This window comes from Salvia splendens, chromosome 10, assembly GCF_004379255.2.
Source record: "Salvia splendens isolate huo1 chromosome 10, SspV2, whole genome shotgun sequence".
In the NCBI taxonomy this organism is placed as follows: domain Eukaryota; kingdom Viridiplantae; phylum Streptophyta; class Magnoliopsida; order Lamiales; family Lamiaceae; genus Salvia; species Salvia splendens.
This window is the reverse complement of record NC_056041.1, coordinates 11,940,620-11,964,601: the sequence shown is the minus strand read 5'-3', so window position 1 is coordinate 11,964,601 and position 23,982 is coordinate 11,940,620. Positions and strand designations below refer to the sequence as shown.

At 39.0% G+C, this 23,982-nt stretch overlaps 1 protein-coding gene and 2 pseudogenes across 1 annotated transcript; 1 reads left to right on the top strand and 2 right to left on the bottom strand.

Annotated features, from left to right (window-relative positions):
* Nucleotides 1-2,932: 2,932 nt before the first annotated feature.
* Nucleotides 2,933-4,595, bottom strand: LOC121753397 (germin-like protein subfamily 3 member 4). Its single transcript, XM_042148689.1, has one exon. The coding sequence runs from the start codon at nt 4,378-4,380 to the stop codon at nt 3,727-3,729; it is 654 nt and encodes a 217-aa protein (XP_042004623.1). The 5' UTR covers nt 4,381-4,595; the 3' UTR covers nt 2,933-3,726.
* A 5,456-nt stretch (nt 4,596-10,051) lies between these two features.
* Nucleotides 10,052-16,291, top strand: LOC121752427 (annotated as a pseudogene).
* A 2,893-nt stretch (nt 16,292-19,184) lies between these two features.
* On the bottom strand, nt 19,185-21,911 carry LOC121752033 (annotated as a pseudogene).
* Between the last annotated feature and the right edge of the window lie 2,071 nt (nt 21,912-23,982).

Below are 23,982 nucleotides of genomic sequence, written 5' to 3'. Positions count from 1 at the left end.
TTGGCATACATGCTAAAATGAGAGTACTACCTTTTTTCGGACTGAAATATTTACAATGTTTATATAACGACGTAGGAAAATTATAATTGGCCAACATTTTAGATTAAAAATAAAATTATTCCTTTAATTTTTAATATGCGATATTATTTGTGATAGATTTAATTGATTATACATATATTATATATAAATATTGACATTGTTATAGTATAATTTTATAGTTTATACATGCAGGGTAAATTTATTATAATATTTCTAATATTATTCATAATATATAATTAGTATTCCATTCATGCGCATCACGTTACCTATCGCTAACTCTCATTATTAGAATGATCAATTATTAAAATTTGGACAAAATTTATAGCAATTTAATAGAAAGATTGATTTAATAGTGGCGCCGCATTTGGTGGGATCACTGTCTTCTTCGTGAAATACTTAATTGTAGCTATATCTTGTTGGAGAAATTCGTGATATAATTGGAATCTTCTTGTTGTACGATTACATTTATAGTCAACATTGCTTCAATTAACTTTGTTTCCATACAGTTGTTATCTGTATAATTGGTTTAAACAATAGTATGATGTACGTGCATTGCATATATGTGTATCCGTCATTAGGTTATTGGTTTAAATTACTCTTATAGTAAATTAAATTTATACTCCATTATCTAGTTATATTTTGATTATCTCCTTCTTAAAATGAGGAGTGGCTTAAAATCAGTTATGATTATCATTTTCATGGCATCATTAACCATAAATTTTAATATCTTTCTCAAAGTAAATTAATGGTAGAGACATGTAGTGGTGGTAGGCTGGTAGTGCTTTGTCCCCCCGTGCTGATAGACCGAAAAGTATAAACATGATAGACATTCAGTAATTCAAACACACAAGTAATTGACTTTGTAAGTCGATTATACATGCACATCGATCATTGTATAAACCTAGCCAATGATCGTTGAGATTTGGTGGTTTTTCTCATTAACCAAATAATTGCACAATTAACACTTTTGAGTAAATGCCCCAATTTGGTGGCTCAAATCAACCCACAACAAGAGGATATTATTTGTCGATAAAAATGATCAATTACATGGATTTTTGGCTTTTTATTTCATTTGTGAGTTTGATGAGCTCACATGAGGGTCATCCTTGAATGAGCAAAACATATATGGAGGCGTCCAATTTTAACATAATAATTGATGGTGGTGTTTAGTAATGGGGTTGGTGGTTCCCCACCCACCTCAATTATAAATGTATGTATATTTGTGTAATTTTAGTGCCATGCTTTTGTTGTTTTTATTTTATTTTAATTTTCCTTTTTGGCTTCGGACAATGAGTATTGGGATTTTGACATTTTAGTGTAGGAATTACTGGGAATTTCATCGGATTTGTGCCATGTGTTACTTCTCCAGTATTAGTACGTATTTGAATACTTCAACAGTCTGCACAGCAATAAATATACGACTTGTAACTCTAATCGTCATCATTTTCAAACACCCAAATGTAAACTTTCCAGCAATGCTTTGTAAACGTCAAATGAAAGTATTGGCTTTTAGGCCATCCACGATAGAAATAGCCCAGCAATAGCCCAGCCATAGCCCAGCCACTGCCACATCATCAGCACTAAAAATCCTCCTGCCACATCATCAAAACAAGCAAATAGCCCAGCAATAGCCCAGCCATAGCCCAGCCACATACTATCCACATCATTATTAACAAATATATACAAAATGAAATAATTAAAAATCACACAATATACGGAATTAAATTTACGACACAAAAACGAGAAAATTCACTAATATTAATAAAATATAAAAAGTACATTAATTAAAAAAAATTACATAATTAAAAAAAACTAACGGCGGTCAATCCTCCGTGCCCATAACTCTTCAATTAAATCCTTTTGGAGTCGAATATGAGCCGCCGTTTGGCGCATGTCGGCGTGTGCTTGTAAGAGGCCGGCTTCATCGTGAGGTACCCCACTCCGTACGTTGGGGGCGGCCACGCCGTGGCTTGGACCGGCTTCATTATCGTCGTTGACCCAATTGGTCAGTTCGCCACCTTCATCTTCGACAATCATGTTGTGCATGATAATACATGCGTACATGATAGAGAGAGTACTCGTTAAAACAAGTGGTGCAAATGAAAATGACGAACAAAGCGCGTATATATAGTGTTTCGAAAAAAAAAATTATTTTTTTCACGCTAGGCGGTGCGCTGGGCGATCCGGGCGCTGCAATAGCGCCGAACGGACCGTTCAGCGCACCGCCCAGCGCTGCGCGCTTTCTCTCTCCAATCGCCCGCTGGGCGGCTGCAATAGATCGCCCAGCGAACCGCCCAGCGCCGGCGCTCGGCTGGGCGGTCGCTGGGCGCCTATTGTGGATGCCTTATAAGAGTGTGTTTTGACATTCTGGACTGTAGCATAGCATTGTAATCGTCATCATAAAATGATGGGAACTTGATTGCCTCATCGCCATCGGAATAACTAACTCATTTTGCACTATATCTGATCATAAATAACATCACTGGGCTATGAATTATAGGAGTTGATGCGGTCGGTAGTGGAGAGGTGGGAGGTTGAGTGGCGCTGTCACTCTATCTCTAGTTTCTACTATTACTCATCCTCTAATTATTTATCTCATTATCCATCTCTCATACATAATTCATTATTATTCACGTCCAAGCCGTTGACATTATAAACACTGAACAAATTTTACAAGTAATTTACGCCCCCGTATACTCCGCCACTATATATGGTTGGTACTCCTGTTTGATGGCCTAAATTCATTAAAATATCTCTATATCACATTTACTTACTATTTCTTCCTTAAATATGTGTTGAACATCAAATCTGCATGTTCCTCGAAATAATGAAGATTCTTTACTATTTGGATTCAATATTGGTAATCCGTACACTTAATTGATTATAAATAATCTTGCACACAAAACCAATAAAAATTATTCATTCCAACATCACAACACAAAATATACAAATATATACAAGTGTTTACATCAAAAGATTGAAATCCAAATCAGCCAAAGTCACAAAATAAACTCACGCCCACAACACAAACCAAAACCATCACTATTACATGATCAATAATTTAGTCACACAAAAAAGGTTCACACAACAATATCCACTCTAATTTTCACCAACAAACACGACTTTTACCATCTCTCAATTTTCTCCATCACTAAAACATGTCTTTTTTGTGGCACAACTAGGCTAGGCTTTCAGAAAAATTTAGAGATTTTTTGAAAAAAAAAAAGATGGCATTATAATTAGGATAGTTATTAGTCATTAAATCATAAAATTTGATTAAAATTCTAGTTAGTCTCGTGAAGTTTGAAGTTAGAATATCAAATCATGAAATAATTTGCACATCATCAAAAGCCAACATTTTATATAAAAAGGTCCCGAGCATTTGTCCTAGCGGCAAGGAACTTAGACATTATTGTATGAGGTGCCGAGTTTGAACCGCTTGACATTAGTTGTAATTTCCTTCTTCAAATAGGAGTTTTTTTATTAAAAAAACATTTTATATAAAAAGGACAATTGAGAAAAATTAAAATTTTGTGATTTAATATTCCAATTTCAAACTTTTAGAATTCACTAAAATTTACCAAACTTCATGATTTAAATAACTAGTGTTTACCCTTTTAGAAAAGTGGTGGTAGTATAATTGCAAATTAAATTAGCCAAACCCAAAACTCTCTTGTTAAAAAAATCTTATTCCCCAAACAACTCCATACTACTAACCCCATTCAAATCCTCCATAGAAACAGCCTTGAGCTTCTCCATCATCCCTTTCCCCCCAAACATGGCGCCCGAGACGCTAGCGATCCCGGGATTCTGGCTGTTGAGCACGGAGAAAATCGTGGCCGGCTCAAACCCAGCATTGAAGCAGAAATGCAGCAGCCCTTTCGGAAACACGAAAACCTCCCCCTCCCCCAACCGCTTCTGAAACACCTGGTTCGCCGAATCGACGAACCCGGCCGCCACCACCCCGGCCCTCACGAACATCATCTCGGAGGCGCGCGGGTGGGCGTGCGGCAACACCATCCCATCCACGTCCATGTCCGTCCTGGCCGCCGAGAGCCCCAGCGTGTTCAGCCCGGGGAACTCCGCGGCCGTCGCCATGGTCACGGATGACCGGTAGAAGTTGTCCGTGTCCCCGGCCGACCCCAGCAGGGACGACTTGAAGTCCGACGCCGCCACGTCGGAGGGCGCCTTGCACGGGTAGCCGTTGAAGAACATTTTTTGGCTCGCAGCGTCGTCGCTCGGGCAGACGTCGTAGAGGTTGTCGCCGTCGCCGCCGATGCAGGGTCGGATGGAGGCTAGGAGAGAGGCCAGGAGGAGGTGAAGTAGTTTGTGGTGTTTCATCGTTTTTTTTTTGAAGGTTTTTGTGTGTGTGTTTTGGAATGTGGTGATATATGTGTATATATAAAAATATTGGGAGGTGGAATTAATATTGAGTATGCAGCTTGTGGAAGTAAAATTAATGTAGATAGGCTTGGAGTTCACTTCACTTAACTATTGCTTAAGGTGTAAAAAGCACATTTGCTTTAGAAAAAGATGTGATCCATTCATCTGTGAGGTTGGATGTCCTTATGCTAGTTACAACTTCATCACATATTGCAATGAAAAACTCCCATATCACATATTTATGTATAAGAGTTGTAATTGAATTTGTTTCGATTGGAAATGTTTGGGACATTTATTATATATATGATCCTCTAGTGCAACAATATTGTATTTTCGTCTTCTATTATAGTACTACTTCTTTGTTAGAGGCGTGAGACTATTTGATTAAACTAAACACGACAATTTTTTTATGACGCAACAAATAACTACAAAACAAAAGCAAAAGATTATAAAACAAAAACTCACAAGGTAAAGAATATTGCTCTTAACATGTTTCAGGCTCATGAGTCAAGACACGTTGATAATTTCTTTAATCGAACCTATGCAAACAATACTAGAGTTTGTTTTACGCTACCTAATCGTTGAACATCGTGAAGGAATTTTACATCTATGATAAATTAAACATGTCTCCTCATAAAAATAGATACTACTATAAATTATATTTTTTTCACGCAAATTTCTTTGTGTGAATATATGGATTTGATGTGGCGTTAAAATCTGTATAAAATAATATTTAATTTGGCATATGGTATTTAAAAAATAATTTAACTTGAAAATTTTATATTAAAATAATTTTTTAAAGATATTTTAAGATTACCAATTGTCACTTTCTTAATTGCGTTTATGACTCGAGTCCATGTCATTGAATGTTTTAATGTCAAATCAGCTTATTTGTTCTTGAATAACGGTTGAATAGTGGGATTAATTAATTTTCGTGGCCATTAATATACCTTCAAACTCCCAAACGATAATCAATCCAACCATACAATTAATTCACACGACTTTGATAGTCATTTGTATGATATATAAATAAATAATATTGGATGTATATCAAAGATAGATTTGTGATTTATACTGTTTGAAGAACTAGTATGATTACATTTTATAAAAGATTATATTCAATCAATATTAGTATCATGTTTATCTATAACTATATTAGTATCATGTTTAATTGTGTCCATAATAATATTATTGTGTCCATTACTGTATCCAAAAGAATACTACTATATCCAATTGTGGTGTGGTCGAGCAAACACTCAACCATTGGTGGTGTTTGGGGTTTGACGACCTTGACATTGAAAAAACAGAGAAAAAGTTATGGTAAATAGGGCACATTTTTTAGAATCTTTAATAAATTAACAAGTGTTGTGATCTTTTTGGGGCTTATTAAAGGCAAAAATATCTTTTAATATAAAAATAATTAAAAATCACATTTTTACATATTTCTGGATAAAAAATCCGACACTTTATCGTATTGCCTCAAAGATATCGACATTAATATGCCATGACTTGTGTATCTCAAATCAAAACTATAGACGAGTTTTTCCCGAACTTATACTTTGTGAGTTTAATAAATATTTAAGTAGTTGAATCACACCAATACTTTTCAAGTCAAGTTTGTCATAGTATGATTTTTCACATATAATTTACATATCTATTGTGTGTTTGACTATTACATTGGATTGATGTATACCAATGTTCTCCTTTTGTTCCAGAGAAGTTATTTGGGGAAATATATGTTACGCGATTTTAGAATTTTTTTTATTGTGTTAAGTATTAAGGAAAAAAAAGTTGAATGTATTAATTGAGATAAAAGATAAAGTGAATAATGTTGAAGGGAGAAAAATAATTAGATTTATTAATGATGATTTACTTTTATAAAAAAAATAGACTTGTGACCTTTTATTATGATTGACTAAAAATAAAAATGAGACATATCATTGGAAGGAATGGAGTAAATTATGATTGACTAAAAATAAAAATGAGACATATCATTGGAAGGAATGGAGTAAATTCTAACGCTCCTTTGTTCATATTACTAGTGAAAATTTTGACCATATAAATGAGATTGGAATATATAACTACTTCCCATACCAAATGCATGTACAGTAAGAGCGGAGAAAACGATAATAAAATCCCCATTGTTCAAGTAATTATTCAGTTCAGTTTATAAAAAGCAAAACATGAGCAAAATTGATACTATAAGGAAATATTTACTACTACTACTACTACTTTATAATATTTGAATTTGAATTATTGTCATTCTATAAATAACATGAATTACACATAATTACAGTCAAATAGTTGCACTAATTCACTACGCAGTACTACTAAATACCGAAACTATCAGACGTTAACAAAATGTCCCACAAATTTTAAATTCGCACACATATTGAAAATGAGTTAAGCATCAAAGCAACACTAGCTGCTAAGATTTTTTATAAAATAATCAAAATTTTGTAATCGCACTAATTGGTGGTAGCAATTATTTATTCTACATATTATGAATTTGACAATATAGGCATTGCACAATACATGCAGAAGCTTTCTTGCTCAACTTAGAATAATGTTATTAATCTCAACATAAATGCCAATTAAATGGAAGAGTCCAAAATCCACCAATATATTCCCTAACAATTATAGCAGCATTAAAAATTTAAAACACACTAACATGTTTTACTGTCCAAAATTTGGGTAGAAAACGAACTTTTCCGCAAAGAGCAACTAAGGCTATCTGCAACGCTGTCTCTTATCCGTCTCTTAAATTACTATTCATGGGTCCCACTATACTTTTTTACTCTATCTCTTAACTAAGGGACGGAACCTGCAACCCTCCATCTCTTATCCGTCCCTTAACCGTCTCTTAAATTATTATTCATTCAATCTCATTTTTTATTTTTATTTCCAACCAAATTCAATTAATAAAAACACACTTCATTAAATAAAATAAAATTACAACATAAAATAAAAATACAACTTAAAATTCAAAAAAAAAAACACATAATTAAAATCCTAAAAAAATAAAAATTACATAATTTATAATACAATTTTATAGAAAATAAAAAAAACTACTCCGCCGGCGAATCTGTAACACCCCTTACTCGGTTAGTTTTAACCAAGTAAGTGACGTCACCTTTTGGTGCGATTGACAAACAAAACCTGCCGACAAACAAAACCTGCCTATTTTTTTTTCTTTTTTTGCAAACACTCAATATACAACACTATCATAAAAGTAACTAAACCTGATAACACAACTATTTACTACTATGCATAACAAAGTATCGATAACCTGTTTCGATACATACATATATTATATATATATATATAGGGGAGCGTTATTCTCCTTTCACATCTTAGATCCTTTTTCCTTCTTAATATTACGCGTTAGATCTAAGGCATCAACGGATCAGATTGAATCTATAAAACTGGTTCCGTGTTGCATTATAGAAGGTGGTTGTATGCATTACAGGGTTATTATTGACATTTGACGGAAAAGTAACTGCCACATTTTGGTATCTGCGAATAATGCACCACATGGTCACGAGTAATGCATATAATTGACTATATAATGCACAATATGTGAACTGCAATGCATACGAATAAGATGTACCATGTTATGATGTTTGGACACACGTTTCTTGTTTCCCCTAAGGGTTTAATAAGCTTAGGGGCTAGGGTATAGTACGTAGACACGTATGTAATCTTCACATGGTAACGAGTAATGGATATAATTGACTATATAATGCACAATTTGTGAACTGCAATGCATACGAACAAGATGTGCTGTGTTATGATGTTTGGCACACGTTTCTTGTTTCCCCTAAGGGTTTAATAAGCTTAGGGGCTAGGGTATAGTACGTACGCATTAATAACAAATTATAAAACGATACGAATAATTCACCAAATTGTCACGAGTAATGGATGTTATTAACTATATAATGCACAATATGTGAACTGCAATGCCGCCTTCGCCGCATTTCTCCCTTGCGGCCGACGGCGCCCACGGGAGGACCCCCCGGCATCGTCTGCCGTGCCCTCAACCTCATGCGAGACAAACTCTTGTGCGGCATTGCCCAAACCGCCCTCACTAGACGAGTATTGGCCATCCGCCGTGTGCTTCGTGCGCTTCGAGGTCGAGCCCGAGCTGGACCGGACACCGCCGACCCACCTTTCCTCGTCTTTGACGACCTCCCAAACATCGACATGTTTGAATTGTTTGGCGGTGTCGTCGAAGTAGACTCGCAAAGCCGACCTCAGAATGTCGTCTCCCGCGGCTCCGCTTTGGTAATGAGCTGCTTCACTCTTGTAGATGGCGCATAATTTTTTGACCTCTCTGTCGACTCGGTCAAAGTGAGCGCGGAGCATCTTATATGTGCGGCGGCGGGACCCCTTCAGCTTAATCTCGTGGTAGGCCTCGGTGACCTTTTCCCAGAAGCACTTCCGGGATTGTTGATTCCCGATGATGGGATTGTACGAGACGCTGATCCAGGCGTTGTACACCGCCAGCGTTTCTTTGGGGCTGTACGGATGCCGACCTAGATCATCCTCCTCCTCGTCGTTAGCCTCCGCCCTGGAGCTTCCACCGCCTCGACCTTCTTCCGGAGTGGGTTCAACGGAATAATCCTCCCGAATCTAGGATAATCCCTGCGAATACCTCGGGGCGGAGGGACGAGCGTATGCATCCACATCAAAATGGGGTGGTTGGTACCCCCCCGGCGTCGACGAACCCTGGGTGCCCGGCGTCGACGAATCGGAACCACCACCCATGACATTGTACATGCCCCTAGTCGCCTAACGCGTTGATGTCGAACCCGCCGCCGCCGCCACCGCCACCGCCAGAGTTTCCGTCGCCGGACATTTTGTGATGAGAGGTTAGATGAAAATTGGAGAGGAAATGAAGATGATTTAGGAAAAATAGATGTGTATTTGTGTGTGAAATGAGGATGAATTAGGAGTATTTATAGAGTAAAAAAATAAAAAATAAATAAATAAAAAGAAAAAACGGTAATATTAACGGTAATATTATCGTTTTTCGTTTTAAATTTTTTTTTAATTCGAATTTTTGTAAAAAAATGATTTATTGCGTCAGCGTGACGATGCCCACTCGCGGGCAGGCGAGTGGGCGTCATGCATGGCACCGGAGCGCGCCACGTCGCCGTCCATCTCCGCGGGACGGAATGCTCGGCGGGATGGGGACGAGACGGGGCGCTACAACGCGTTACGCCGCCGTTTCGTCCCGGCGTGACGGATTACGGGCCACCCGGGTGACGCGTTGCGGGTGGCCTAATGCACATGAAATCCCAGTTCCGACGTGGCAGAAATAACAACCACCCCCACACGTCGCTCTCTCATTGGCCTCATCCTCCACCTGGCGTTCCATTCACGTCACTGCAACTCGTAATATCTCTGTCGCTATTTTTCCAATAATAAAAAGCAAAAAATAAGAATTTGGAAATAAATGTACAATTCTTGAATAGATTTGGATTTAGGAGAAAAAACAAAACGGCAGGCCATCCGTGGCACATTAAGTAATTATAGAAAAAATCGAGGTGATTTAATTGAGGCCTGCTGCACATTGCTATAAAAGACCAATCTTTTAGATCGCCATAGATGTATGTGCTTTCCATGCTCCGCCGTCGTCTCTCTCTTGAACACATTCTCTCAATTTCGCCCCAATTGAGTAAACAAACTGAATCAGAAAAAGTTAACACAACTCCGTTTCAGTTTTTGGAAATAATTGGTTGGATTTGATGATTTCATCGTAATCGAATTGGAAATCGGATCGCTTTCGCTACTCTCGCTCTTCAACCTCCTCCAGCCTAGGATTTGTCGGAGACTTTTTGAGGTGGTTTTGTAGGTGAGATTTTTTACCAGATCTTGGTGATCTGGAGCTCTTACGATTAATGCACGCGGTTGTGTACAGTGAATTGACTGTTTCTGGATTTGTTTTGAGTGTTTTTATGTGAGATCGTGATGATCCCTGGTGTTGAGCTGTAGATCTCTATCGTATGTGTGTTTGCATGTGTTTGTTTGAGATTTCTGCGATACAATTTACTCGTGTAGCTATTTGATGTGCGTGATTCGGCGGCATGTGGAAGCTACTAGACAGTAATTAATTACTTGCATTTGTTCTTTTGTTAAATCTTGGAGTTTGCGTCGATAAGAGTCATTTGTTAATTAGATTCATATAAGGTTTGGATGGGGTTTAATAGAATGTTGTGAAATTGCAGAAGCATGGATCTGTTAATTTAGGCTATTTAATTTGCATCGATTCTAAATATTTCTGTTTTCAATGAAAAATTAATCCTTTTTGGAACATTGTTTATGATTTAAACTAATAGAAATTGCTCCTCCTCCTTATGATTCATCAAGATATACAAGTTTTTCTCCAACCTTTTATTTGAATCAGTTTTGCAAATAAAGTATTGATCTTTTATCCTTATTTTTTATATTTTTTTCAGTAGTACAATTACTGGTTTTGCAGTTGCGAGTTTGATTGCTTAGTGTTTTTTCAGGAAGTACTGTTATTTAAGCTTGCATTATAATTAGTTCAATCGGGTAAACCATGCACAAAAACTGATTCAGAAGGTGAACAGAGCTTAGTTTTGTTGATCTTGTTGCTGTTGCTGTTGCTGTTGCTGTTGCTTTTACCTTTTCTAAGTCACCGCCTTTAACCTCTTGTTATGCAGATTTAGCTGTTAAAATGGCATCGGCACCTGGAGCCACAGGATGGTTGAGGGGAACAGTAAAAGCTGTTTCATCTGGTGACTGCTTGGTGATAATGGGGAACACGAAGGCTGAGATTCCCCCAGAGAAGACAATCACTTTGTCTTCATTAATGGCTCCTAAGTTGGTATGTTTTGTTTATGTGTATGTAATTATTCAGTAAGCTTCTCAGATTCATGAGCATGCATTTAGATAATTCTTCTTGAGGACATGTTCAATTTGTCCAAGCTTTATGGACTCTAGTTGTTTGTGTTATATTATAACCCCCCTCGTATTTCCTGAATCTAATTTTTGGAAGCATCTTAAATATTGAATTTGGTTTATGGCTACCTCCTTCTAATAGTGTCCGGGGTTAATAGATTGAGAATAAGTTTACTGAAGTCCTTGTATTACTTTGTTTCTCTTATAGGCTCCCCGAAGAGGTGGGCTTGATGAGCCATTTGCATGGCAGAGCAGAGAATTCTTGAGGAAGCTTTGCATTGGAAAGGTGGATTTTTATTGTTGGCTTTGTTGATCCGCCATAGGATAATCGTTCGTTTAAATGTGAATAATGTTATTTTTGAAATTAGGTTTAACAATTTGTGTCTTTTGCATTACAGGAGGTCACTTTCAGAGTGGATTACACTGTACCATCCATTAATCGGGAGTTTGGCTCTGTTTTCCTTGGGGATAAGAATGTGGCTTTGCTCGTGGTTTCAGGAGGCTGGGCAAAGGTTTTCCATTGTTGTTAGAACATTGTCATTGTTACTGTGTGCGCTGATTCTTGCTGTATCTCATATAGATATTTTCCATTGCACAGGTTAGGGATCAAGGTCAACAGAAAGGAGAAGCCAGTCCTTACTTGGCAGATCTGCTTCGCCTTGAAGAGCAGGCCAAGCAGCAAGGTCTTGGTCGATGGAACACGGTCTGAATATATATTTTGTCTTTTTATTTTAGTGTTTGAATTTTGAAGTGTTTTTATCATCTGTTTAGAGATTATTTGGTTCAGAATTTTGTAATGATAATTTATGTCTTGTTATCACTCCATTCAGACCCCAGGTGCTGCCGAGGCAGCCATTAGGGACCTGCCTCCTTCAGCAGTTAGCGACCCTGGTAGTTTTGATGCTATGGCTCTATTGGCTGCTAAGAAGGGAAGTCCTTTGGAGGCTATTGTCGACCAGTGTCGTGATGGAAGCACGCTCCGTGTTTATTTGCTTCCTGACTTTCAATATGTCCAAGTGTTTGTTGCTGGGATTCAGGTATATATAATGATTGACAGTACTTTTTTTATGGTTTTCTTTTCCTTTCCATCAAATTTTACATCAATATTGATTTTTCTACTAGGCTCCGTCTGCTGGCAGAAGAGCTGCAGCAGAATCTGCCATTGCTACTGAGGTAATGCCTACTGAACAAAATGGAGATTCAACAACTGAAGGCCTTGCTCCTTTAACATCTGCACAGAGGCTTGCTGCATCATCGGCATCAGCTAATGAAGTTCCTGCAGATCCCTTTGGGAAAGAAGCCAAGCATTTCACAGAAATCCGTGTGTTGCACAGAGATGTGAGACTGCTTAAAACAGAAAGACTTCCTCTTTTTCTTAATTCCCTTTTCTCTCTTTTCAAAGAAAATACTTTATTGTTTTAGCCTGTTAATGTACCTGTCATTTTCCGCGATACAGGTAAGGATTGTATTGGAGGGTGTTGACAAATTTAGCAATCTTACTGGTTCAGTATACTATCCTGATGGTGAATCAGCAAAGGATTTGTCTTTGGAGCTTATTGAACATGTAAGTCATTTCATAATGTTATTATGGAGTCAATTCTTTTTTCACCCTTAGCTCCATATTATGTGATAGCTTATACCTTGGATAAGATTCTTCTCTATGAATTGACAATATTCTCACCTATATGTTTCATTGTCATCCATTGTTAGTTTATGTTTTTCTCTGGACATTTTAAATTTTTATCTAAGATTTCTTGATAAAATGAAAGCAATGTGTGGTATCTGAGGTACCCTTGCTTTTTTTTTTTTTGTATCCAGACTGTGTTAAAGATGGTTGACAGATTACTTTGTTATGTTTTTTTGTTTTCAAAATGCATTTGTAGTTGTCGTCTTATTATTTCCTTATATACTTGATGTCTATGTTATACGTCTCTCTCTCTCTCTCATGCACATGCCATTCTTTAGTGTCTTTGGCTTTTACCAGAATTTTATGATGTTTATCTATATTTTATTTCCCCAGGGTTTAGCAAAATATGTCGACTGGAGTGCAAGCTTGCTGGAAGATGAGGCCAGACGGAGGTTGAAGAATGCAGAACTTCAAGCAAAGAAGTCGAGGTTAAGAATCTGGACAAATTATGTCCCCCCAGCAACCAACTCAAAGGCCATTCATGACCAGAACTTTACAGGAAAAGTAAGTTGTGCCCTGGATTTAACATTTAGTGGTTTTCAATTTTTCTAAATTAATTGATTATTTGCTGACAACTTATTTTGTGCAGGTGATTGAAGTTGCAAGTGCAGACTGTATTGTTGTTGCTGATGATTCCTTGCCATTTGGAGATCCTGCTGCAGAGCGGCGAGTCAATCTCTCAAGTATACGGGGACCTAAAATGGGAAATCCTCGTAGAGATCAAAAACCTGATCCATATGCTCGTGATGCTAAGGAATTCCTGAGGACACGCCTAATTGGTCGTCAGGTATGGTAATGGTTGGTTCTTGATCTTTCTTTTGTACTTCCTATAATGAAGTGCTGTAATTTTGACATCGTCTTTACCTTTTCAGGTGAATGTTTCTATGGAATATTCCAGGAAGGTTGGCCTGACAGATGGAGGTGCTGCTCCGGCTGGGTCTGGAGACACAAGGGTAATGGATTTTGGAACTGTCTTTATTGCTAATCCGTCTCAGGATGGGGATGCTGCTGCTACTGCTGCTAACCAAACAAATGGGGTTAATATTGCCGAGCTTTTAGTTGCTCGTGGTTTTGCCACTACTGTTAGGCATCGAGATTTTGAGGAGAGGTCAAATTATTATGATGCCCTCTTATCTGCTGAATCACGTGCTATTTCTGGGAAGAAAGGTATGCATTCTGCTAAAGATCCTCCCACCAGGCATATGACAGATCTTCTAACGGTTAGTTCTACGCCATATTGAGTAAATATAGTGTTCTATTTAGAATAACTTTGTTTAAGAAATACATGGGTAACTTTACTATCTGTGGAATTGACATCTGTAGGCTAATGCAAAGAAAGCGAAAGACTTCCTACCATTTTTGCAACGCAATAGAAGGATGTCTGCTGTTGTCGAATATGTTCTCAGTGGACACCGATACAAAATAGATATCCCTAAGGCAACATGCAGTATTGCATTGTCGTTGTCTGGTGTCAGATGCCCTGGCCGTGGCGAGCCTTATTCGGAAGAAGCCATTGCATGTTATGAGGCGGGGAAAATAATGCAGAGGGATTGTGAGGTAATTATTTCTTTTTAGGCTTCGCATTCTCTGCTATATGTGCATTCTCTCTCACTATTATGTTGATCTACCTGCATGAAGATTGAAGTCGAAAACTGTTGATAGAACTGGAACCTTTTTGGGAACCATGTGGGAGTCTAGAACCAATGTGGCAATACCACTTTTAGAGGCGGGGTTGGCTAAACTTCAAACTTCCTTCGGCCTCGATAGGATCCAGAAGCTCATCTCCTGGTTCAAGCCGAGCAATCAGCAAAACAGAAGAAGTTGAAGGTTGAATATACAATTTCCTCCATGGTTCCTCTTTTTGGTGATCTTTGCTAATAGTTTCTATTTCAGATATGGGAGAATTATGTTGAGGGAGAGGAAGTTACCAATGGTACAATCTGTTGAAGAAGACAAAAGAGGAGTAGTTTAAGGTATGAAGTTTCATACATCACTGGCAGTCATCTCAGAGGTAATCCTGGTTAATCATGTGCTGTTTTCAGGTTATGGTGACGGAAGTCTTGGAAGGTGGTAAATTTTATATTCAGTCAGTTGCTGATCAGAAAGTGGCCGGCATACAGAAACAGCTTGCCTTCACTTAAGCCTTCAAGAAGCTCCTGTAATTGGTGCCTTTAATCCTAAAAAGGGAGATATTGTGCTGGCTCAGTTCAGTGCTGATAAGTCTTGGAATCGTGCAATGGTGAGGGGCATTGCATTACTTTTCTCTTAACTTTTCTTGAAAGATAGTCAATGATTATGTTCGGTGATTTCTTCATCTTGATTCTGTTATTCTGAATGACCTTCATGAATATAATTGGCCCTGTCTTCGATATGTGTCTTAGACGAAAGATACTCACTTCTCAGGGTTCTGTGATGGTTTTAGTGAGGGTACTCAGCTTTAGTCTGTAATTAGTTATAATGTATCGGTGTTTGGTACATGAAGAAAGTATTTCTATTTTACTGTGATGGTTATTAATTATCAGAATTTTGGTTCCTACATGTTTCTAACTCAATCTGCTTTGATTATGAAGATTGTTACTGCTCCACGTGGTGCTGTGGAATCTGACAAATGACAAGTTTTGAGGTTTTTTACATTGATTACGGGAACCCAAGAAATCGTCCCCTACAGCCAGTTGCGTCCCTCTTGATGCTTCGGTGTCTGCTTGCACCAGCCTTGCTCAGCTATGCAGCCTGGCATTCATCAAGGTTCCCAGCTTGGCAGAGGACTATGGTCAAGAAGCAGCGATCCGTTTTTGAGCGCGAACACTATGAGCACTCCTAAAGATTTAGAGCATCATAGAAGAGAAGGACACGTCAGGTGGAAAAGTGAACGGACAGGGCACGGGCACTGTCTTTTTTGTAACTCTGGTTGATAGCGAGTCTGAGACGGCATTCAATGGAGTTATGCTACAGGTATGATAATAGACTATATCTCTTTACATCTCATGACATCTAATATTTGGAAAACAGATCATTATATGATTTTGTGTCACAATCGTAACATGTAAATATGGTTTTAAGAGGGACTGGGTCGGTTGGAGAAAGGCGTAGATGGGATGAGCCTAAGCATAAGCAACAGGCGATGGACGAACTGGAAAATTCCAGACGGAAGCCCGGGAGAAGAGACTAGGGATGTGGGAGTATGGAGACATTGCGTCTGATGATGACGAAGCACCTCCACTAAGGAAAGCTGCCGGAAAGCGGTGAGAAGTTGGTATGTGTTCGAAGCCTGTACTTAGATGCTAACACCAATGAAAATGGAGAGAGACTACAGGCTCAGAGGAGGAACATACAAAATAGTCAAAAGGCTTCAACTTTTACTTGTAACTTACCCGAATTTCATGACTCTTGTTTTTGGTAGCTGAGCGAACAATTTTGTTTTCTTTATTACTTATTATTCAGTTATAGACACCACCCTTAATAAGCAAGCTAAGACTCTTCTTTAGATATATTTTCATGACTGAGGATAGCGTTTGTTATTTTCAATGCTCAGCCTTCAAATATTTATAGCTGCTGGTGTATTGTCTTGTAAGATTCTTATCAAAATAAAACTGTTGCTCCATTTATACATTCCATTTAATATAATTATACTCAACACAACTCATTAATTAGAATCCCCATATATCAATATTATCAATACTGAATTCACCAATAAACACTGATTGATCCTTTGCATTTGCTTAAAAAAAGGGGATAACTACCTTAAAAGTCACTAACTTTGCTCGAATTCCGGTTTTTCCCACGACCTATAAAATTGGCGTATAAAGTCATCAACTTTGTATTTAGTTGCCGATTTCTCATGATGATTTTTCCGGCGAAAGAGTGCGCTGACGTGTTGTATTTAATTGGTGTGGCATCTCGTGGCGGCTGACATGTGCAACAATTATTGACTGTGCAATATAAAAAAATAAACTTAAAAAACAAAATTAAACCATATGCAACAATTATAGACTGTGCAATATAAAAAAAATAAACTTAAAAAACAAAATTAAAAAAACAATTAGGGCCCAAGCCTTCATCGTCTTCCTCCCCCCAAGCCTTCATCGTCTTCCTCCCACCCCCGTTTCTGGCTCTTCATCGCCTTCCTTTGGGCCCAAGCCCTCATCATCTCCATCGCCCGCACTCCCATGCTCTGCTTCCCGACCGCTCCTCCTCCCCCCTCCCCCTCCCCCTCCGTCCGCTACGTCCCGATTCACTCCAATACCACCACCCTCCCGGAGCCTCCCTCCGCCCTATACACCGACGATTGCCCCTCCGGCGGCATCTTCTCCTACGACCTCCCCCCCTCCGTCAATCGCGACCTCGTCGTCCCCAATTGCACCGATCTCGACTTTTGGAATTGGGAATGTGGCATCATCTCCAACCCGGCTACGGCCGCGCCGCCTCCGAGCTCCGCCGCACCCCTCCCCGCCGATCTCCTCTTCCACCTCCGCATCCTCAGGCACAATTGCCGAACCCTAGATCCGGATCACGTCACCGCGAAAATAACGGAGAATTAAAAAACAAAATTATTGACATGAGATTGCAGTTGGTCGGAAACTGCCACTCCATTGCGGCGGCGGGGGTTTCAGCTGGCGGATTGGCGCCGCCGGTGGCTCTGATTATGTCGGTTAGATCTCCTTGATTGTAATTCTCCATCCTCTTAAGCAAGTCGCGGCTGCCACATAATCGCTGCTGTCTCATTGGCTCCTTCGATTTGATCGCAGCAAATTAGAACGTGCAGTTTCCGATTGAAGCTTGTTGTTGCTGCAGAACTGAAAAACCTAATTAGGAAGTTGGCAAAACAAGAGAGATTAAGCTTTAGAGATAGAGAGATTAAGAAATATTTTAATTAGAGGGTTTTAACTTTTAAGAAGGTTTGAATTATTTAATTAGTGGAAATGAAGACATCAAAAGGGTCAAAATTGTGCAACTGTTTCTCGCCATCCACGTCAACATTCAGGCATGCCACATAGGATGCTTAGTTGCCGGAAAACACCGGGTCGGGTCAATTTGGGAGATACCAGCGATCCGACAAAGTTGGTGACTTTATACGCTTATAGGAAAAACCGGAATTCGGGCAAAGTTTGTGACTTTTAAAGCAGTTATCCCTAAAAAAATTAGATCTTATAAATTAAGTGAAACTTTTATTTCACCCACAACATACCCAATCAACTTATAAAATTCATGTCCAACTCAAGTGGATAACTATTTGATGGACGGATGAAGGATTTGTGCTTTAACTTTTGTTTACTGTATTAGATGATTCTTGTTAAGGTGTATCAAAAAAAAACAAATTGGGTATTGATTACTGTTGTAAAATATTTATGAGTTTCAGTAACCTTGCTAGCTTAAGCTTCAATTTCTTCCCTTGATAAGTTTTGTTGCTGTGAAACTATTAAAAAGTAGTAACGTGTTATTAATTCCTCACTTCATTTCAAAGCTCCATTTAGTGTTATTTAACATTATTAATTGGCCCTATATCTATAAAAAAACATATTAATTGGCTCCTGGCAAGAATTTCTTGTTTGGCACTAACAGTTCCAGAGCCAGAAATACATCCAAAACTTATAAGTTGCCACCACTGGACATGGAACAGGAGTATGTGACATGCTGCAAACAACTACCGATTGTGACACTTATTTGTTTTTGTCAAATATGTATCCTATTGATATTCCAGGTAAATAGTGTATCTTATGTGACAGGGCCTATCATAGTAAAGCTATTGTGTCACAAACAAGTAATATTCCCCTAGCTTTGAATATCAATTTTACTGAAACTTGGCCAATCAATTGATGCAGCACTTTTACTTTATTTGCCACTTGAGGGAGACTATTATTTACTTATGTCCTGTGGTACTTAAAACTTTCTAAAATTGATCCCAAATCCACACGACCACCGCCATATCCACTTTTTCAGGAAATACAGCAATATAAAAAAAAGAGCACTTGGATTTTTGAGTAGCAATCACAGTAAAGAAAACTGGTATGAAAACAGGGATACGATTAAAACCAGCTAAAAGTAAACTAGGAAACTAAATATTTCCTTAGTTCAAAGCCACGACTATTCAATATTTCAATGTATAGAGAAAGGATAATACCATATCTCAATCAATGGTCCAGTAATACAAAACCTAAATCGAGAGAAAAAAACGGCATGAAAATTTTGAACATTGTTAAACCAAGTTCCAAAAAACCTACACTACTCAGTGCTCAAACACTGCTGCCAGAGAGCATCATTGCGACTCTACCTTGTGTTCCCCCTTTGGCCTTCCTCAGTCATCACGCCTTTGAGCCCTGCGGCGCGGACCAGCAGCAGCCCCATCATCGTTCTTCTCATCTTTTGTCTCAGAGCTTCCCTGATCATCTGAACTCTCAGCGACATCAGTTTTCTTTGTTTCTGCTACCACGTTTGCCTGAATTTCCAAACATAAGAAATAATAAGTCTAAAATATACAGATAAGCAGAAATTTGAAGAATATTTTTTATGAACACTCACAGGCTTCTTTCCTCCGAAGATGAGCTTCAACAAAATAGAGAGGATAACAACAATAACGGAGGCAAGGATACCAATCGTTAGATTTGCTTGTTCTCAGCCTTCTCAAGTAAGTCCTGCAAATAAAATCCGCAAGAATAAGGTTAAGTTTATAAATAAACTAACAAACTTATCTAGTTTCCACTGGCATAGATCACTCACCAAGACCTTAACTTTGTGCTCACCCAAGAACGGAAGGTCAGCAATCTTGTATAGGTAATCAAACACCACTTTCTGATCACACAAAGCAGCAGGTGTCAGATAATAGAAACATAAATTTGTGAGAACTTCTCACATATACATGTATGTATATATATAGTTAATTACCTGGAAGCCCTTAAGGCCATCAGACTCGGTAGATTCCTCCTCCTTTTGTTTCTCCTTCTCGACACTGAATTTTGGCTTCCATGCTGTCTCACGGTATGTCTCTGCCTCTTTCTCACTGGAAGAGATCAAAATGTTGTCAAACAGAATACCATCTTGCATTGTCCAGATCTCAATACCAATAGCAGCAATGGGCTCAAAGTTCGGCTTTTCAAGCTCAAAGTACTCAGGGTTATCAATCTCCTGTGGCTTCCAGATACCCTTGTAGTTGGGGTTGTCGATGAGTGGGGCGTGCCATTTTCCTTTGTAAGCAGGGTTCCTCTTCATTGGTCTCTTCCACTCACCGCATCCAGGAGCTTCAGCACACTTCGGGTTATCAACTTTGGGCGCCTCCCATTCACCATCTTCTTCATCATCCCAATCCTCGGGTTTGGCTGCCTCGGGATCATCAACCTCCTCAGGCTCATCATCCAACCAACCTTCAGGCTTCTCAGCCTCTTCATCCTCGATTTCCAATGAAGCATCCTCATCCCAATCTTCTGGTTTGGTGGCCACTGGGTCGGGGATCTTTGCTCTCTCGTCCCAATCCTCAGGCTTCTTATCATCCGGATCAGGGATAGTCTTGGAAGGGATCAGAGGAGGATCAAAGTCATCACCTGAGAGGAAGTTGCCCCTTCTTCTTCTCTTCCCCATCAACCAAGATCCTGACCTCATTATCGGGTGTCAAGATGGCGGTGTAAACATGGGTGAGCTTGTCAGAAGGTACTGATGGTGGGAACTTGAGATGATGCTCAACAAAGTTGCCACTCTTGGGGTTTTTGTGCTTCAGGATGAAGTGAACCTTGTTTGTAGCTCCACATCTATCAGGGCCAAACATTATCGTGTACGGAGACTCATTATCAAATCCCTTCGGAACCCATCCAGCATCTTGTGGTCGGAGGTACTTGATATAAGCACCACCACACTCAAGGCCATTCTGGAGGCGAACTTCAAACTGAAGAACAACTGTTTTATCCTTGAGGACAACAGGGTCATCAAGTGGCTTCACAATGGCATGCTTCCTGGCTTTCTCCCCAACAAGAAGCCCATGATCATCATGTCCCTCGCTCTTCACATGTTTCCACACACCTGAAAAATAGTAAGGTACAGTACTTGCTAAAAATAGATATATGCTGTAGTGGCAGAGTAACAATTTCGTAAATAAAATTCTATATTTTCACTGGAATTAGTGATACTGTTCCGTAAAATTCAGGCTAAAAATGATCGCAACATCATAAATAACAAAAATTTAGTAGTCGTGTAGGTTTAAAAGAGAAAGATCAGGTTGGGGACAATAGGATTTAAATCAATTTCCAAATCCAGCACATAGACCTGGAAAATTTTACACTCACTCACTAGAGTCAGCTGTGTAGTGAAACGACCATTTCAGAATATCAATATAGAAGCTAACAGGTATTGAATTTACACGGGTGTAATCATGACTGCAAGAATAGATACAGTAATTCGTATTTTTAGAGCAGAAGAAAGAAATAATGAATCAAAACAGTACTAGCCTATGAATAACTAAAAAAATATCAAAAGCAAAATCATCGGGGACTGAATAAACAAAAAACCTGTGTAGTCCGGATTCTCAGACGCGATCCACCTCCCCTCAAAATCCTCGTCAAACGACTCGTAAAAAATCTGCAAACACCAACCACAAAGCATAAGCACGAACTCAATCATCCATAACAGATCTAAAACAATTAAACGACTCCATACCACATCATCGGAAGCGTTGAGCTGAGAAATGAAGCAGGCGGCGGAAAAAAGTAACAAACACTGCACTATCCAAATCTTCCGATTCGGATACTCCATTTATAACTCTCAACTCCGGTAAGAATCGAACGAAATTAACAGAACAAAAAGAAGTAGTGCTGCAATCAGAGATATATAGATCTGAGTGGGAGAGAGTGGAAGTAGATTAGTTATTCAGTAATTGAAGAGCGTGTCAAAGGGAGGTTTATAATATTATAGATCTGACAGAGCAAATGAGGTCGGGTGACATCCACCAATGATATCAAACGCCACGAGAACTACACCAATAGGAGAACGCCGCGTGGCGGGAAGTGACGAGTCCAAGCTAAAGATCCGTATTGGGAGTCATGGCTGATGCGATTCGATGGGCGGCTTGCGGGTTGACCCGTTTACCTTGACTGCGTAATTGCTATTTCAATTTTCTCAAGCGAATTTAGGTCATCTGCAACGCTGTCTCTTATCCATATCTTAACCGTCCCTTAAATTACTATTCATGGGCTCACTATAATTTTTTACTCCATCTCTTAATTAAGGGACTGAACCTGCAACCCTCCATCTCTTATCCGTCCCTTTACCGTCTCTTAAATTACTATTCATTCAATTTCATTTTTTATTTTTATTTCCAACCAAATTCAATTAATAACTTCATTAAATAAAATAAAATTATAACATAAAATAAAAATACAACTTAAAATTCAAAAAAATAAAAAAAATACATAATTAAAATCCTAAAAAATAAAAATTATATAATTTAAAATACAATTTTATAGAAAATAAAAAAAAACTACTCCACCGGCGAATCATCCCCTGAAGGCGGTGGAGGTGCACTGAAGCCACCTGAAGGCGGAATACCAAGTTGTCTTGCCATAAACTCAATTCCGGCAAGATAGGCTTGGTATTGGGGAGGCCCCACTGTACTTTTTTACAACGTTGTTCCTAAACCGTTCCTTAAACTACTATTTGCGGGCCCCACTGTACTTTTTTACTCCATTCCTTAACTAAGGAACGGAACCTGCAACCCTCCGTTCCTTAACCGTTCCTTAAATTACTATTCATTCAATTTCATTTTTTATTTTTATTTCCAACTCAATTCAATTAAAAAAACACACTTTAATAAAAAACACACAACATTAAAACAAAGTTACAACTTAAACTTAAAAAAAATAAAAAGCACACAATTAAAATCCTAAAAAAAAAAATTACACAATTTTAATAATTTCATCCGCCAAAGTTTGCCCAAATGTGCTCAATTAGATCCTGTTGGAGTTGGGTGTGGGCGCTAGAGTCGCGTGTCCTTGCACGAATAGATAACCGTTCTTGTATAGATGCCATCGGGCAATTCTTTCATTGCCAGTGCATGCAATCGACGCTGCCGAGCATCCCGGGGAATCCGTGCACTGTTTCGTGAAGGTTGAGCAGGAACTGACAATCAATCGTGCTTGGCCTCCGGAGAAATTCGTCGGTGAAGGCTGCACGGACGCCTTTGCAGAATTTGAGCAAACACATTCGCCCAGTGCTGTCTCCGATGTGGAGGTATTCGTCGAACATGTCGGCCGTTTGTCCTGTCGCAAGCTGACGGATTGCTGCAGTACATTTCTGCAGCGTCGTGTGGCTGGGACGGCCGACCGCATCGAACCTTTCCTGGAAGAACTCTTCCCGGGCTGCCAAAGTATTCGCGATGTGGAGAAATAACGGTTTCCCCATGCGGAAACGACGACGGAAGTACGTATCTCCCCAAACCGGGTTATCGCATAAGTAGTCGTGTACTAACCTTGCGGCGGCTTCCTCCCGGTTACGATGGATGTACGTACGAGAACGTCGTTGGGGCGGCGCGGCTTCTTCCGCCTCCCGTCGTCGATCTTCTTCAAGTGATTGTTCCAATATTTGACGCATTTGTTCAAAAGGATCCATTAATTTGATTAAATTTGGGAGAAGAAAAACAGAATTGATTTGAGATGAAAATTGGGGTGGAAATATAGAGGATTTGAGAGGAATAGATGTGTGTTTGTGAGTGGAATGAATATGAAATAGGAGTATTTATAGAGTAAATAAATTATAAAAAAAAAATTACAAAACGGCTAAAAAAACGGTAACAATACCGTTGCAAATTTTTTTTTTTAATTAAAATTCGAATTTTTTTTAAAAAATGAATTATTGCGTCACTTGACGAAACCCACTCGCGGAGCAGCGAGTAGGCGTCACGCGTCGAATGGGAGGCCGCCACGTCGCCTCGGCGCGTGGCAGAACGTGTTGTGCCGCGGGCCGCGGCAACG